Genomic DNA, 13,579 nt, shown 5'->3' with positions numbered 1-13,579 from the left:
GTCATCCAACGTCGACGCACACCCTTGAACGAAACTAACTATTTTTCCACTAAAATCAGGAAATAAATCTACTAACACAATTATACACTTGATTATATGAAGTTTTACTCACCTTTCGCGGTCCAGTTTTGAATCTATTTCAATTAGGAGGACTGAAAATCCACATATTGATAACAATTTTTTTTCTAGAGCCAGTCTATATAAAGGGGCGCGCATACGAGCGCGCTCTCATTTCATGCTCTCAATAGACAGCAAATGGTCGCAGCCTTTCACGCTCCTCCACGTCTTAACAAAGAGTCCATTTACCTTGTTAATTTCATTGTAGAGAAAATATATCTGTATATATAAAAATATATATATATTGTATTCTATACATATTATAGTTTATAAATATATTTTATATTATATATACTGTATATATATTTCTTACATCTTTCCTAAAAAGTTTTTTTCTCAAAGTTCAAGTCAGCCTGAAGAAGGTAATATTTATTTACCGAAACGTCGCGAAAGACTTGAACGCATTTATTTTTTGATTTTTTGATTTTTTGATTTTTGATTTTTGATTTTGTTCATGTTTATTGTTATTCTTGTTCTATTCTTGTTCAATAAAAATCTATAAAAATCTAACAAAAAAATCATAAAAATACCAAAAAAGTTTCAAAAAAATACACACATAGTTCTGACATTATGGACAATTTCCGTGGTAGACCGAGACAGAGAACCACACCACGTCCAAAAATTAGACACACAAGTGTTACACCAGATTATAAATATTTTAATTTCGGAGAACCAAGTAACACTTCGGCACGCCACCGTGCCAAAGAGCAGAGTTTCCCATACAGGAGACAAAGAAATACAGCTCCACAGTTCCGCCCTGTAAGAAACAGAAACAATACAAACAGTCAGAAACGTCAAAATAGGGAATTTAACAGATCCACTCACAGGGAGGTGTCCAGGCCTGGACCCTCCCAGCGATTCCCTGTACCGCAGAATGACCGTTATGAGAAGGTGGCAGATCCATACAGATCTCCCTATCAGAAGAGTCATTTTGGACCAGTTGCAGGCCCATACAGGCCTCCTGGTAAGAACGAAAAGGGTAAAAAAAGTCAAAAGAGAGCAATTAGAGAAACACGTCCCCGTCAGGACGATATGGTGGTACACAAACACGCTCGGCGTGAATATTTGTATGAAGGTCCAGAAATTGAGGATGAGGAGGACTTTCCTCTCCCACAACACCTTGAATACCGACGCACCATACCTTCCTTTCGTAACAACTACACACACATCCCCTCCGATCAGAGACCCAGAACGGTTTCTTTCAACTTCAATGGAGGGGGACAGAGGGACGTGAACCCTTCTATTGATAACACTTACCCGCACTTCACGAACCAGGGCGGTTACCAGCAACGTCGCCGCCCTCCTCCTAGATACATAACAAGGGCTGAACCTGTGAGAGAAAACAAAAACCGTTTTAGACAAAATCCAGATTTCACACCGGCACCGCCTCAACTCAAAACGACAATCAAATTGTTCTATGATCTGATCCGCCAGGTACACCATCTAGAAAGAGTTACCACACAGGTTCAGAATAACCAGCCGGTCACATTTAAAAGACTCACTGACCTCCTGATAGAGACAGTGAGACCAGCCTTTCCAAATGACCAAGTTACACGGCTGCTGCAGGACAACGCAAAAAACTGGTCCTATACAACGCAACTACTTCTCGAACGACATTACGAATCAATGATTGATGCAACCATTCAAAGCATACGTACCCAGACCAATCAAGCCGATTGGCCTGAAGCATTTGAAGTGGCGTCACACTGGGCGGACAGAAATTATAGAAGTAGAGTTAGTGCAGAGGCCATTGCACAAGCAGAGGCCCTTATTACGGCAGAGATCCCGATTGGTGTGAACACGACGACACAGAGAGCCCCCACAGATACAAGGGGGACCGCACTCCCTCGCACTTACGCTGCTGTCGTCGCCTCCGCCAGCCGAACCGCCACACAGGCCCCTGCACCTCTGCCGGCCGAACCTCCTACTGACACCGCTCCTGTAAGACAAACAGTCAGTCAAAAACACATAGAGATACAAACCTCTCCAACACTCTGTTTACCAGATAAAGCAGGCACTAGTTCTCTTCCATACAGAAGAGATTGGTCCTTTGAGGAGGAAGCACCTCCACAGGACCTGCCAGAGTCCCTTCTGCCCATACAGGCGGAAGCACCGCAGCCCTGCGAACAGAGAAAGAGAACACATAAGAGCCGCCACCTAAAGCCAGGAGCGGAACCCTCCTCAACGGCCCCTCCACCCCAGAGCCGCCCGGTAACACCGAGGCCGGAAATCTCTGTCGCGGCCCCTGTAGCTCAGAGCCGCCCTGTGACAACAGTGCCGGAAATCTCTGTCGCGACCCCTGTAGCCCAGAGCCGCCCTGTGACACCAGTGGTGGAAATCTCTGTTTTAGTTCCTCTTACTCAGGAGGAAGTGCCACAGGCCAATGACAGGATGCCAACCCCTCAGGTGGCAGAGGCCACACCAGAGCTTATCGGTGTCCCAATTAGCTCGCCTGTTTCAGAGACGGAACACAGATTGTTCCCCTTTCCCCAAATGTCTACCCCAATTGCTTACTCAGATCATAGCAGTGTGCTTTTTTCTGACGACTCACAGACTCCGGTAAAACCACCTTCACCGCTCTCTGAGTTCCTTCGGGAGTTTGACCCGATACCAGACCTGGCCCAAAGGCCAGTGGGAGACATAGGGGGGGAACAGGGTGAACCGAGCGTCTCCAAACCCACACCAGCTCTCGGTGTTCTCGCACCTGGGGAAGACACAAACGTAAATGAACCCCTAATGATTGACAGCCCATCTTCTGGCTCTCTCAACCGTCCTTTACGCCACATTAACACCACAAGAAAACATGTAGATTGGAGCCTCACACTAAAAGGGAGAATTGTCATCATTGGGGACTCAAATCTGTCCAGGCTTCCTCACTACGAGGAATCTGATCTCCAGGTGGACAGTTTCCCCGGTGCTAAATTCCAGCATGCATGCAATCTATTGGAAAAGGCCACAGTGGCTAGAGTACCGGAAAAGATCGTTCTGTCATTTGGGCTTAATAACCGCAGACAGAGATATAGAATGACGGCCATAACAGAAATCCAGAAAACATACAAAACGGCAAAGAGGATCCTGCCACAGACAGAAATAATTGTGCCTCTTATCAATTTTTCGAGAGTGCTGCCACAAGCAGAACAGGATATGCTAGAGCATATTAATAGCTTCATCAAAAAGAACCTGACTTTCATCCCTCTGCTGGCATCCACGCACTTCCATGTGGAAAAAGATGGTATCCATTGGAGACCGACTACGGCTAAGGCTCTCCTCACGCATTGGACTTCACATTTAAACTTGTAGACCCTGACAACCCAAAATGCGGTTCTCATAAACTCATTATCAATCTGTCAAAGTCCTTTGTTCTATCCACAAATCAGACCTCAGTCCTCAAAAGGGGCCTTTCGTACATCCCCACCCCATCGAGCTGTAGAAAGAAGGAACTGTTAGCGGACATGCAAGCGTACCATCGTAGACTCAAACTTGAGACATTTTTTGAGGGCAAGAAAAGCCAGAAATCAAAGGTACCGTTCACTCATCCCTCTGATTGGGAACCCGCTCTGTCCAGCCTGCCTAAAGAAATAGAGAAGGTCATAAGAGCGGACAATTTTGCTTTCAAAAAGTTACACTGGGGTCTGGGGGTGACGCCCAATTTAACACCGAGCGAAAGAAAAGCTCTGAAGGAACTATATAACAATACGGATATAATAATTAAGCCAGCCGATAAGGGCAACGCCACAGTCATTTTAGACAGAGCACAATACCTCGGTGAGGGACTGAGACAACTGTCTGTCGCAGAGCACTATCGTCCTCTCGAGGGGCCCATTTACACAGACACTATAAAAGAGATAGAGGAAATTTTAGAGGACATGTGTTCAAAAAAGATTATCAGCGCAAAACAAAAAGAGTACCTCGTGGGTGAAGGCCCACCCCGAGCCAGAAGGTTTTACTTGTTGCCAAAAATCCACAAAGAACCAGAAAAGTGGAGCGTTCCGTTTGAGGTCCCACCGGGCAGACCCATCGTGTCCGACTGCAACAGTGAGACATACTTTACGGCTGAGTACTTGGAACACTTCCTTAATCCTCTCTCCACCAGACATCCAAGCTACCTTAAAGACACGTACGACTTCATTGCAAAAATTAGTCAACTCAAAATCCCCCAAAATGCATCGTTATTTACAATTGACATAGATAGTTTATACACCAATATCGATACCCCGACTGGCTTAAAAGCGGTCAGAAAATTTATGTCCAAATACCCTGATCCCCTTAGACCGGACGAGCATCTCCTTAAACTTTTGGAGATAAATTTGACGAAAAACGACTTTGAGTTTGACAATAAATTTTACTTACAAGTGAAGGGGACAGCCATGGGGAAGAAGTTCGCCCCTTCATACGCGAACATCTTCATGGCAGACTGGGAGCAAACGGCTCTCGCAGGCTCTGCCAAGAAACCATTCGCGTACTACAGGTACTTGGACGATATCTGGGGTGTCTGGACCCACTCGGAGGACGATTTCCTCACTTTCATCGCTCACCTTAATTCACACCAGGCTTCTATAAAGGTCAAATACAACACGAATAGGTCAGAGGTCAACTTTTTGGACGTAGTCTCTTATAAGGGACCCAATTTTGAAGTAACAGGACAGCTAGACTTTAGGGTTTACTTCAAAGACACGGATACGCATTCATTACTTCATAGAGACAGTTTTCACCCAAGACATACCTTTAGAGGAATCGTTAAGTCACAGCTCCTCAGATTCAAAAGAATCTGCTCACAGCCATCGTCCTTTGTGGAGGCCACGCGCATCCTCTTCCGAGCTCTCCGTGGGCGTGGTTACAGTAGATCATTCCTGAGAAAGATTTGGAAAACATTCGATAAGCCAAAAAGCCCAGTTAGAGCAGAAGGGCAGATTAGGAACAAAATCATCCCACTCACGGCCCTCTACTCCAAACAATGCGTATCCCTCAATTCGGCCATCAAGGAAAACTTTTTGAAGTTCCTGGAACCTACTAGCTTCCTTAAGCATCACAGGCCCATTGCAGCTTATAAGCGTAACGAAAACTTACATGACACGTTGGTCTACAGCAAGTTACGCACACCGGGCCCCACTGGCCGTATCGGTCGCTGCAAATACTTTGTCCAAAAAAAGTGGGTAATGAGCAGATTTAACAAAAAGATTTTTAAAATCACCCGACCTCTGACCCACGAAGCCGTCAATTGCATTTATTTGGCCTTTTGCACAAGATGCCGCAGACAATACGTGGGTCAAACAAAAAATGAACTGAGGGTCAGAGCCTATCAGCACGCACACAATATTGTGCATAAAATTGATAAGCGACGACGCCTAGTGCAACACTTCCTGACCCACGGTCTGTCCGCATTTAAAGTCACCTGTCTCCAATCCAATCCGGCATGGTCTTTAAAAGAAAGACTCAAGGCCGAGAGTATTTGGATCAAGCGATTGGACACAGTTTACCCGAGAGGCCTCAATGAGGTTTAAATCCTTTTTTTTCTCTCTCCTCAACGCTCTTCCGTTATTTTTGGGATAGTGGTTTGGACCAAGAACTCCTCTTTGAATGGCCACCCACATCTCATTACTAACACTTACCCGTCAATAACCCCTCATAAACTACACCGGACACAGTAAGCCCTATTTCTCATAACCCCAATATAACCTACCACACTTAAATCTACCCCACTCACCTGTTGGTCCGGTCTGGACGGCCCTCTGTCGCCTACCCCGACTGTTTTCAGCCCTCTCTGGTCGACCCCTGCAAGAAGTTTCAAAAACAGACAAACAAAAATATCAGTTACTCCATCTTCTACACTTAAATCTACCCCACTCACCTGTTGGTCCGGTATGGACGGCCCTCTGTCGCCTACCCCGACTGTTTTCAGCCCTCTCTGGTCGACCCCTGCAAGAAGTTTCAAAAACAGACAAACAAAAAGATCAGTTACTCCATCTTCTACACTTAAATCTACCCCACTCACCTGTTGGTCCGGTCTGGACGGCCCTCTGTCGCCTACCCCGACTGTTTTCAGCCCTCTCTGGTCGACCCCTGCAAGAAGTTTCAAAAACAGACAAACAAAAATATCAGTTACTCCATTTTCTACACTTAAATCTACCCCACTCACCTGTTGGTCCGGTCTGGACGACCCTCTGTCGCCTACCCCGACTGTTTTCAGCCCTCTCTGGTCGACCCCTGCAAGAAGTTTCAAAAACAGACAAACAAAAAGATCAGTTACTCCATTTTCTACACTTAAATCTACCCCACTCACCTGTTGGTCCGGTCTGGACGGCCCTCTGTCGCCTACCCCGACTGTTATCAGCCCTCTCTGGTCGACCCCTGCAAGAAGTTTCAAAAACAGACAAACAAAAATATCAGTTACTCCATCTTCTACACTTAAATCTACCCCACTCACCTGTTGGTCCGGTATGGACGGCCCTCTGTCGCCTACCCCGACTGTTTTCAGCCCTCTCTGGTCGACCCCTGCAAGAAGTTTCAAAAACAGACAAACAAAGAGATCAGTTACTCCATCTTCTACACTTAAATCTACCCCACTCACCTGTTGGTCCGGTATGGACGGCCCTCTGTCGCCTACCCCGACTGTTTTCAGCCCTCTCTGGTCGACCCCTGGGAGAAACAAACATACAAAAATATCAATTACGCCATTTCTACACTAAAATCTACCCCACTCACCTGTCAATCCGGTCTGGACGGCCCTCTATCGCCTGCCCCGACGGTTGTCAGCCCTCTCTGGTCGACCCCTGTGAGAAAATTTAAAAAAACAAACAAACAAAATAGGGGTCATCTCATTTATTACACTCATTATAGCATAACACAACCATATAGATAATTACAAAATAATAATAAAAAAATATATACACACACAGGTATGAGACGGGTTATATAAGGGGTTAATACTACAATTACTAATTAAATATCATATACAGATTTACGTATTTGTCAAGTGGACATTATAGTGGGACTTTGGATCACAGCATCGTTCCCTTTCTTGACCTTGGGTAACCTTTAGTGGTCAGCAGAAAGTAGGCCAGTGCACAGCCATTTCTGGGACCTCAGGGTCCCAGATCTTGGAGTTCTCATTCCCCTAACCAAGCCCGCGCCACGGACTCTGAGCTTTTGGAGAGCCCTGGGTTTAGACTGGGTTCACCCTGTGTATCTATTGTCTCCCATATCTCTATTTGATCAACTTAATGAAATAATACACCAAACATTATATATTCACATTATACTTCACTATTTGATCCTATTGGAAGAGCGTTAAGATTTTATAAACACACATGGGACAGCTAAAAAACATAAATAAGGGAGATACATACATGGATATTTAGGTTTACACACCTATTTTTAATTGACAAACATATAGTTCATCTGTAATATTTTTCTTACACCCTTCAGGATATAAACAGACCATGTATACATATGGACAAAATTACAAATCATTATTTTTCCCTCAAAAACATAAAACTATGTCGTCCCGGACCAAAACGATGTCGTCCCGGACCGAAACGATGTCGTCCCAGACAGAAACGATGTCGTCGTGGAAATAATTCATAAACATACATCAAACAGCATTTTCTGTCCCAACTTATATTTTTCCTACACCCTTTGGAATGTATTAGGTCCATATTTACATATGGATACATTTAAACCCCATGATTTTACCTTAAAAACGTCTTGTGGATAAAACGATGTCGTCCCGGAACAAAACGATGTCGTCATGGAAACAAAATTCAAAACACACACTTTACAACAATTTCTGCCCCAACTCTTTTTATGAAAGTTGTTTACTTTATATCCTAATCATAAAACCTTCATTTACGAATTTTTTACTCATATTAATGACTATGTTTGACTATTTTTTAGTTTCTCACCATTTTCAGTGGGTATGACGTCATCCAACGTCGACGCACACCCTTGAACGAAACTAACTATTTTTCCACTAAAATCAGGAAATAAATCTACTAACACAATTATACACTTGATTATATGAAGTTTTACTCACCTTTCGCGGTCCAGTTTTGAATCTATTTCAATTAGGAGGACTGAAAATCCACATATTGATAACAATTTTTTTTCTAGAGCCAGTCTATATAAAGGGGCGCGCATACGAGCGCGCTCTCATTTCATGCTCTCAATAGACAGCAAATGGTCGCAGCCTTTCACGCTCCTCCACGTCTTAACAAAGAGTCCATTTACCTTGTTAATTTCATTGTAGAGAAAATATATCTGTATATATAAAAATATATATATATTGTATTCTATACATATTATAGTTTATAAATATATTTTATATTATATATACTGTATATATATTTCTTACATCTTTCCTAAAAAGTTTTTTTCTCAAAGTTCAAGTCAGCCTGAAGAAGGTAATATTTATTTACCGAAACGTCGCGAAAGACTTGAACGCATTTATTTTTTGATTTTTTGATTTTTTGATTTTTGATTTTTGATTTTGTTCATGTTTATTGTTATTCTTGTTCTATTCTTGTTCAATAAAAATCTATAAAAATCTAACAAAAAAATCATAAAAATACCAAAAAAGTTTCAAAAAAATACACACATAGTTCTGACATTATGGACAATTTCCGTGGTAGACCGAGACAGAGAACCACACCACGTCCAAAAATTAGACACACAAGTGTTACACCAGATTATAAATATTTTAATTTCGGAGAACCAAGTAACACTTCGGCACGCCACCGTGCCAAAGAGCAGAGTTTCCCATACAGGAGACAAAGAAATACAGCTCCACAGTTCCGCCCTGTAAGAAACAGAAACAATACAAACAGTCAGAAACGTCAAAATAGGGAATTTAACAGATCCACTCACAGGGAGGTGTCCAGGCCTGGACCCTCCCAGCGATTCCCTGTACCGCAGAATGACCGTTATGAGAAGGTGGCAGATCCATACAGATCTCCCTATCAGAAGAGTCATTTTGGACCAGTTGCAGGCCCATACAGGCCTCCTGGTAAGAACGAAAAGGGTAAAAAAAGTCAAAAGAGAGCAATTAGAGAAACACGTCCCCGTCAGGACGATATGGTGGTACACAAACACGCTCGGCGTGAATATTTGTATGAAGGTCCAGAAATTGAGGATGAGGAGGACTTTCCTCTCCCACAACACCTTGAATACCGACGCACCATACCTTCCTTTCGTAACAACTACACACACATCCCCTCCGATCAGAGACCCAGAACGGTTTCTTTCAACTTCAATGGAGGGGGACAGAGGGACGTGAACCCTTCTATTGATAACACTTACCCGCACTTCACGAACCAGGGCGGTTACCAGCAACGTCGCCGCCCTCCTCCTAGATACATAACAAGGGCTGAACCTGTGAGAGAAAACAAAAACCGTTTTAGACAAAATCCAGATTTCACACCGGCACCGCCTCAACTCAAAACGACAATCAAATTGTTCTATGATCTGATCCGCCAGGTACACCATCTAGAAAGAGTTACCACACAGGTTCAGAATAACCAGCCGGTCACATTTAAAAGACTCACTGACCTCCTGATAGAGACAGTGAGACCAGCCTTTCCAAATGACCAAGTTACACGGCTGCTGCAGGACAACGCAAAAAACTGGTCCTATACAACGCAACTACTTCTCGAACGACATTACGAATCAATGATTGATGCAACCATTCAAAGCATACGTACCCAGACCAATCAAGCCGATTGGCCTGAAGCATTTGAAGTGGCGTCACACTGGGCGGACAGAAATTATAGAAGTAGAGTTAGTGCAGAGGCCATTGCACAAGCAGAGGCCCTTATTACGGCAGAGATCCCGATTGGTGTGAACACGACGACACAGAGAGCCCCCACAGATACAAGGGGGACCGCACTCCCTCGCACTTACGCTGCTGTCGTCGCCTCCGCCAGCCGAACCGCCACACAGGCCCCTGCACCTCTGCCGGCCGAACCTCCTACTGACACCGCTCCTGTAAGACAAACAGTCAGTCAAAAACACATAGAGATACAAACCTCTCCAACACTCTGTTTACCAGATAAAGCAGGCACTAGTTCTCTTCCATACAGAAGAGATTGGTCCTTTGAGGAGGAAGCACCTCCACAGGACCTGCCAGAGTCCCTTCTGCCCATACAGGCGGAAGCACCGCAGCCCTGCGAACAGAGAAAGAGAACACATAAGAGCCGCCACCTAAAGCCAGGAGCGGAACCCTCCTCAACGGCCCCTCCACCCCAGAGCCGCCCGGTAACACCGAGGCCGGAAATCTCTGTCGCGGCCCCTGTAGCTCAGAGCCGCCCTGTGACAACAGTGCCGGAAATCTCTGTCGCGACCCCTGTAGCCCAGAGCCGCCCTGTGACACCAGTGGTGGAAATCTCTGTTTTAGTTCCTCTTACTCAGGAGGAAGTGCCACAGGCCAATGACAGGATGCCAACCCCTCAGGTGGCAGAGGCCACACCAGAGCTTATCGGTGTCCCAATTAGCTCGCCTGTTTCAGAGACGGAACACAGATTGTTCCCCTTTCCCCAAATGTCTACCCCAATTGCTTACTCAGATCATAGCAGTGTGCTTTTTTCTGACGACTCACAGACTCCGGTAAAACCACCTTCACCGCTCTCTGAGTTCCTTCGGGAGTTTGACCCGATACCAGACCTGGCCCAAAGGCCAGTGGGAGACATAGGGGGGGAACAGGGTGAACCGAGCGTCTCCAAACCCACACCAGCTCTCGGTGTTCTCGCACCTGGGGAAGACACAAACGTAAATGAACCCCTAATGATTGACAGCCCATCTTCTGGCTCTCTCAACCGTCCTTTACGCCACATTAACACCACAAGAAAACATGTAGATTGGAGCCTCACACTAAAAGGGAGAATTGTCATCATTGGGGACTCAAATCTGTCCAGGCTTCCTCACTACGAGGAATCTGATCTCCAGGTGGACAGTTTCCCCGGTGCTAAATTCCAGCATGCATGCAATCTATTGGAAAAGGCCACAGTGGCTAGAGTACCGGAAAAGATCGTTCTGTCATTTGGGCTTAATAACCGCAGACAGAGATATAGAATGACGGCCATAACAGAAATCCAGAAAACATACAAAACGGCAAAGAGGATCCTGCCACAGACAGAAATAATTGTGCCTCTTATCAATTTTTCGAGAGTGCTGCCACAAGCAGAACAGGATATGCTAGAGCATATTAATAGCTTCATCAAAAAGAACCTGACTTTCATCCCTCTGCTGGCATCCACGCACTTCCATGTGGAAAAAGATGGTATCCATTGGAGACCGACTACGGCTAAGGCTCTCCTCACGCATTGGACTTCACATTTAAACTTGTAGACCCTGACAACCCAAAATGCGGTTCTCATAAACTCATTATCAATCTGTCAAAGTCCTTTGTTCTATCCACAAATCAGACCTCAGTCCTCAAAAGGGGCCTTTCGTACATCCCCACCCCATCGAGCTGTAGAAAGAAGGAACTGTTAGCGGACATGCAAGCGTACCATCGTAGACTCAAACTTGAGACATTTTTTGAGGGCAAGAAAAGCCAGAAATCAAAGGTACCGTTCACTCATCCCTCTGATTGGGAACCCGCTCTGTCCAGCCTGCCTAAAGAAATAGAGAAGGTCATAAGAGCGGACAATTTTGCTTTCAAAAAGTTACACTGGGGTCTGGGGGTGACGCCCAATTTAACACCGAGCGAAAGAAAAGCTCTGAAGGAACTATATAACAATACGGATATAATAATTAAGCCAGCCGATAAGGGCAACGCCACAGTCATTTTAGACAGAGCACAATACCTCGGTGAGGGACTGAGACAACTGTCTGTCGCAGAGCACTATCGTCCTCTCGAGGGGCCCATTTACACAGACACTATAAAAGAGATAGAGGAAATTTTAGAGGACATGTGTTCAAAAAAGATTATCAGCGCAAAACAAAAAGAGTACCTCGTGGGTGAAGGCCCACCCCGAGCCAGAAGGTTTTACTTGTTGCCAAAAATCCACAAAGAACCAGAAAAGTGGAGCGTTCCGTTTGAGGTCCCACCGGGCAGACCCATCGTGTCCGACTGCAACAGTGAGACATACTTTACGGCTGAGTACTTGGAACACTTCCTTAATCCTCTCTCCACCAGACATCCAAGCTACCTTAAAGACACGTACGACTTCATTGCAAAAATTAGTCAACTCAAAATCCCCCAAAATGCATCGTTATTTACAATTGACATAGATAGTTTATACACCAATATCGATACCCCGACTGGCTTAAAAGCGGTCAGAAAATTTATGTCCAAATACCCTGATCCCCTTAGACCGGACGAGCATCTCCTTAAACTTTTGGAGATAAATTTGACGAAAAACGACTTTGAGTTTGACAATAAATTTTACTTACAAGTGAAGGGGACAGCCATGGGGAAGAAGTTCGCCCCTTCATACGCGAACATCTTCATGGCAGACTGGGAGCAAACGGCTCTCGCAGGCTCTGCCAAGAAACCATTCGCGTACTACAGGTACTTGGACGATATCTGGGGTGTCTGGACCCACTCGGAGGACGATTTCCTCACTTTCATCGCTCACCTTAATTCACACCAGGCTTCTATAAAGGTCAAATACAACACGAATAGGTCAGAGGTCAACTTTTTGGACGTAGTCTCTTATAAGGGACCCAATTTTGAAGTAACAGGACAGCTAGACTTTAGGGTTTACTTCAAAGACACGGATACGCATTCATTACTTCATAGAGACAGTTTTCACCCAAGACATACCTTTAGAGGAATCGTTAAGTCACAGCTCCTCAGATTCAAAAGAATCTGCTCACAGCCATCGTCCTTTGTGGAGGCCACGCGCATCCTCTTCCGAGCTCTCCGTGGGCGTGGTTACAGTAGATCATTCCTGAGAAAGATTTGGAAAACATTCGATAAGCCAAAAAGCCCAGTTAGAGCAGAAGGGCAGATTAGGAACAAAATCATCCCACTCACGGCCCTCTACTCCAAACAATGCGTATCCCTCAATTCGGCCATCAAGGAAAACTTTTTGAAGTTCCTGGAACCTACTAGCTTCCTTAAGCATCACAGGCCCATTGCAGCTTATAAGCGTAACGAAAACTTACATGACACGTTGGTCTACAGCAAGTTACGCACACCGGGCCCCACTGGCCGTATCGGTCGCTGCAAATACTTTGTCCAAAAAAAGTGGGTAATGAGCAGATTTAACAAAAAGATTTTTAAAATCACCCGACCTCTGACCCACGAAGCCGTCAATTGCATTTATTTGGCCTTTTGCACAAGATGCCGCAGACAATACGTGGGTCAAACAAAAAATGAACTGAGGGTCAGAGCCTATCAGCACGCACACAATATTGTGCATAAAATTGATAAGCGACGACGCCTAGTGCAACACTTCCTGACCCACGGTCTGTCCGCATTTAAAGTCACCTGTCTCCAATCCAATCCGGCATGGTCTTTAAA

The 13,579-nt window shown here is 44.9% G+C and overlaps 2 protein-coding genes across 2 annotated transcripts; both read right to left on the bottom strand.

Moving 5' to 3' along the window:
* Positions 1-666: 666 nt before the first annotated feature.
* Positions 667-4,674, bottom strand: LOC307145905 (uncharacterized protein). Its single transcript, XM_079849544.1, has 6 exons — positions 4,464-4,674; positions 3,643-4,219; positions 2,120-3,541; positions 1,975-2,056; positions 1,375-1,447; positions 667-874 (listed from the first exon to the last, which is right to left on the bottom strand). The coding sequence occupies exons 3-6, from the start codon at positions 2,214-2,216 to the stop codon at positions 776-778; spliced, it is 351 nt and encodes a 116-aa protein (XP_079705670.1). The 5' UTR covers positions 2,217-3,541; positions 3,643-4,219; positions 4,464-4,674; the 3' UTR covers positions 667-775.
* A 4,029-nt stretch (positions 4,675-8,703) lies between these two features.
* LOC307145710 (uncharacterized protein) lies at positions 8,704-12,711 on the bottom strand. Its single transcript, XM_079849161.1, has 6 exons — positions 12,501-12,711; positions 11,680-12,256; positions 10,157-11,578; positions 10,012-10,093; positions 9,412-9,484; positions 8,704-8,911 (listed from the first exon to the last, which is right to left on the bottom strand). Exons 3-6 carry the CDS (start codon positions 10,251-10,253, stop codon positions 8,813-8,815), a joined length of 351 nt encoding a protein of 116 aa, XP_079705287.1. The 5' UTR covers positions 10,254-11,578; positions 11,680-12,256; positions 12,501-12,711; the 3' UTR covers positions 8,704-8,812.
* Between the last annotated feature and the right edge of the window lie 868 nt (positions 12,712-13,579).

The sequence above is a fragment of the Squalius cephalus genome, assembly GCF_949319135.1.
Source record: "Squalius cephalus genome assembly, chromosome: 18".
In the NCBI taxonomy this organism is placed as follows: Eukaryota; Metazoa; Chordata; class Actinopteri; order Cypriniformes; family Leuciscidae; genus Squalius; species Squalius cephalus.
The sequence above is the reverse complement of the archived record's forward strand: the minus strand, read 5'-3'. Positions and strand labels throughout refer to the sequence as shown.

Bases quoted from the DNA above. Each gene is read 5' to 3' on its own strand.
- LOC307145905 (XM_079849544.1), bottom strand. From the start codon at position 2,216: ATGGGCAGAAGGGACTCTGGCAGGTCCTGTGGAGGTGCTTCCTCCTCA. The intron at 2,057-2,119 runs GTAAACAGAGTG...TTTGTCTTACAG, and splicing joins ACTAGTGCCTGCTTTATCTG to GAGCGGTGTCAGTAGGAGGT. The intron at 875-1,374 runs GTAAGTGTTATC...TGTTTCTTACAG, and splicing joins CCCTGGTTCGTGAAGTGCGG to GGCGGAACTGTGGAGCTGTA.
- LOC307145710 (XM_079849161.1), bottom strand. From the start codon at position 10,253: ATGGGCAGAAGGGACTCTGGCAGGTCCTGTGGAGGTGCTTCCTCCTCA. The intron at 10,094-10,156 runs GTAAACAGAGTG...TTTGTCTTACAG, and splicing joins ACTAGTGCCTGCTTTATCTG to GAGCGGTGTCAGTAGGAGGT. The intron at 8,912-9,411 runs GTAAGTGTTATC...TGTTTCTTACAG, and splicing joins CCCTGGTTCGTGAAGTGCGG to GGCGGAACTGTGGAGCTGTA.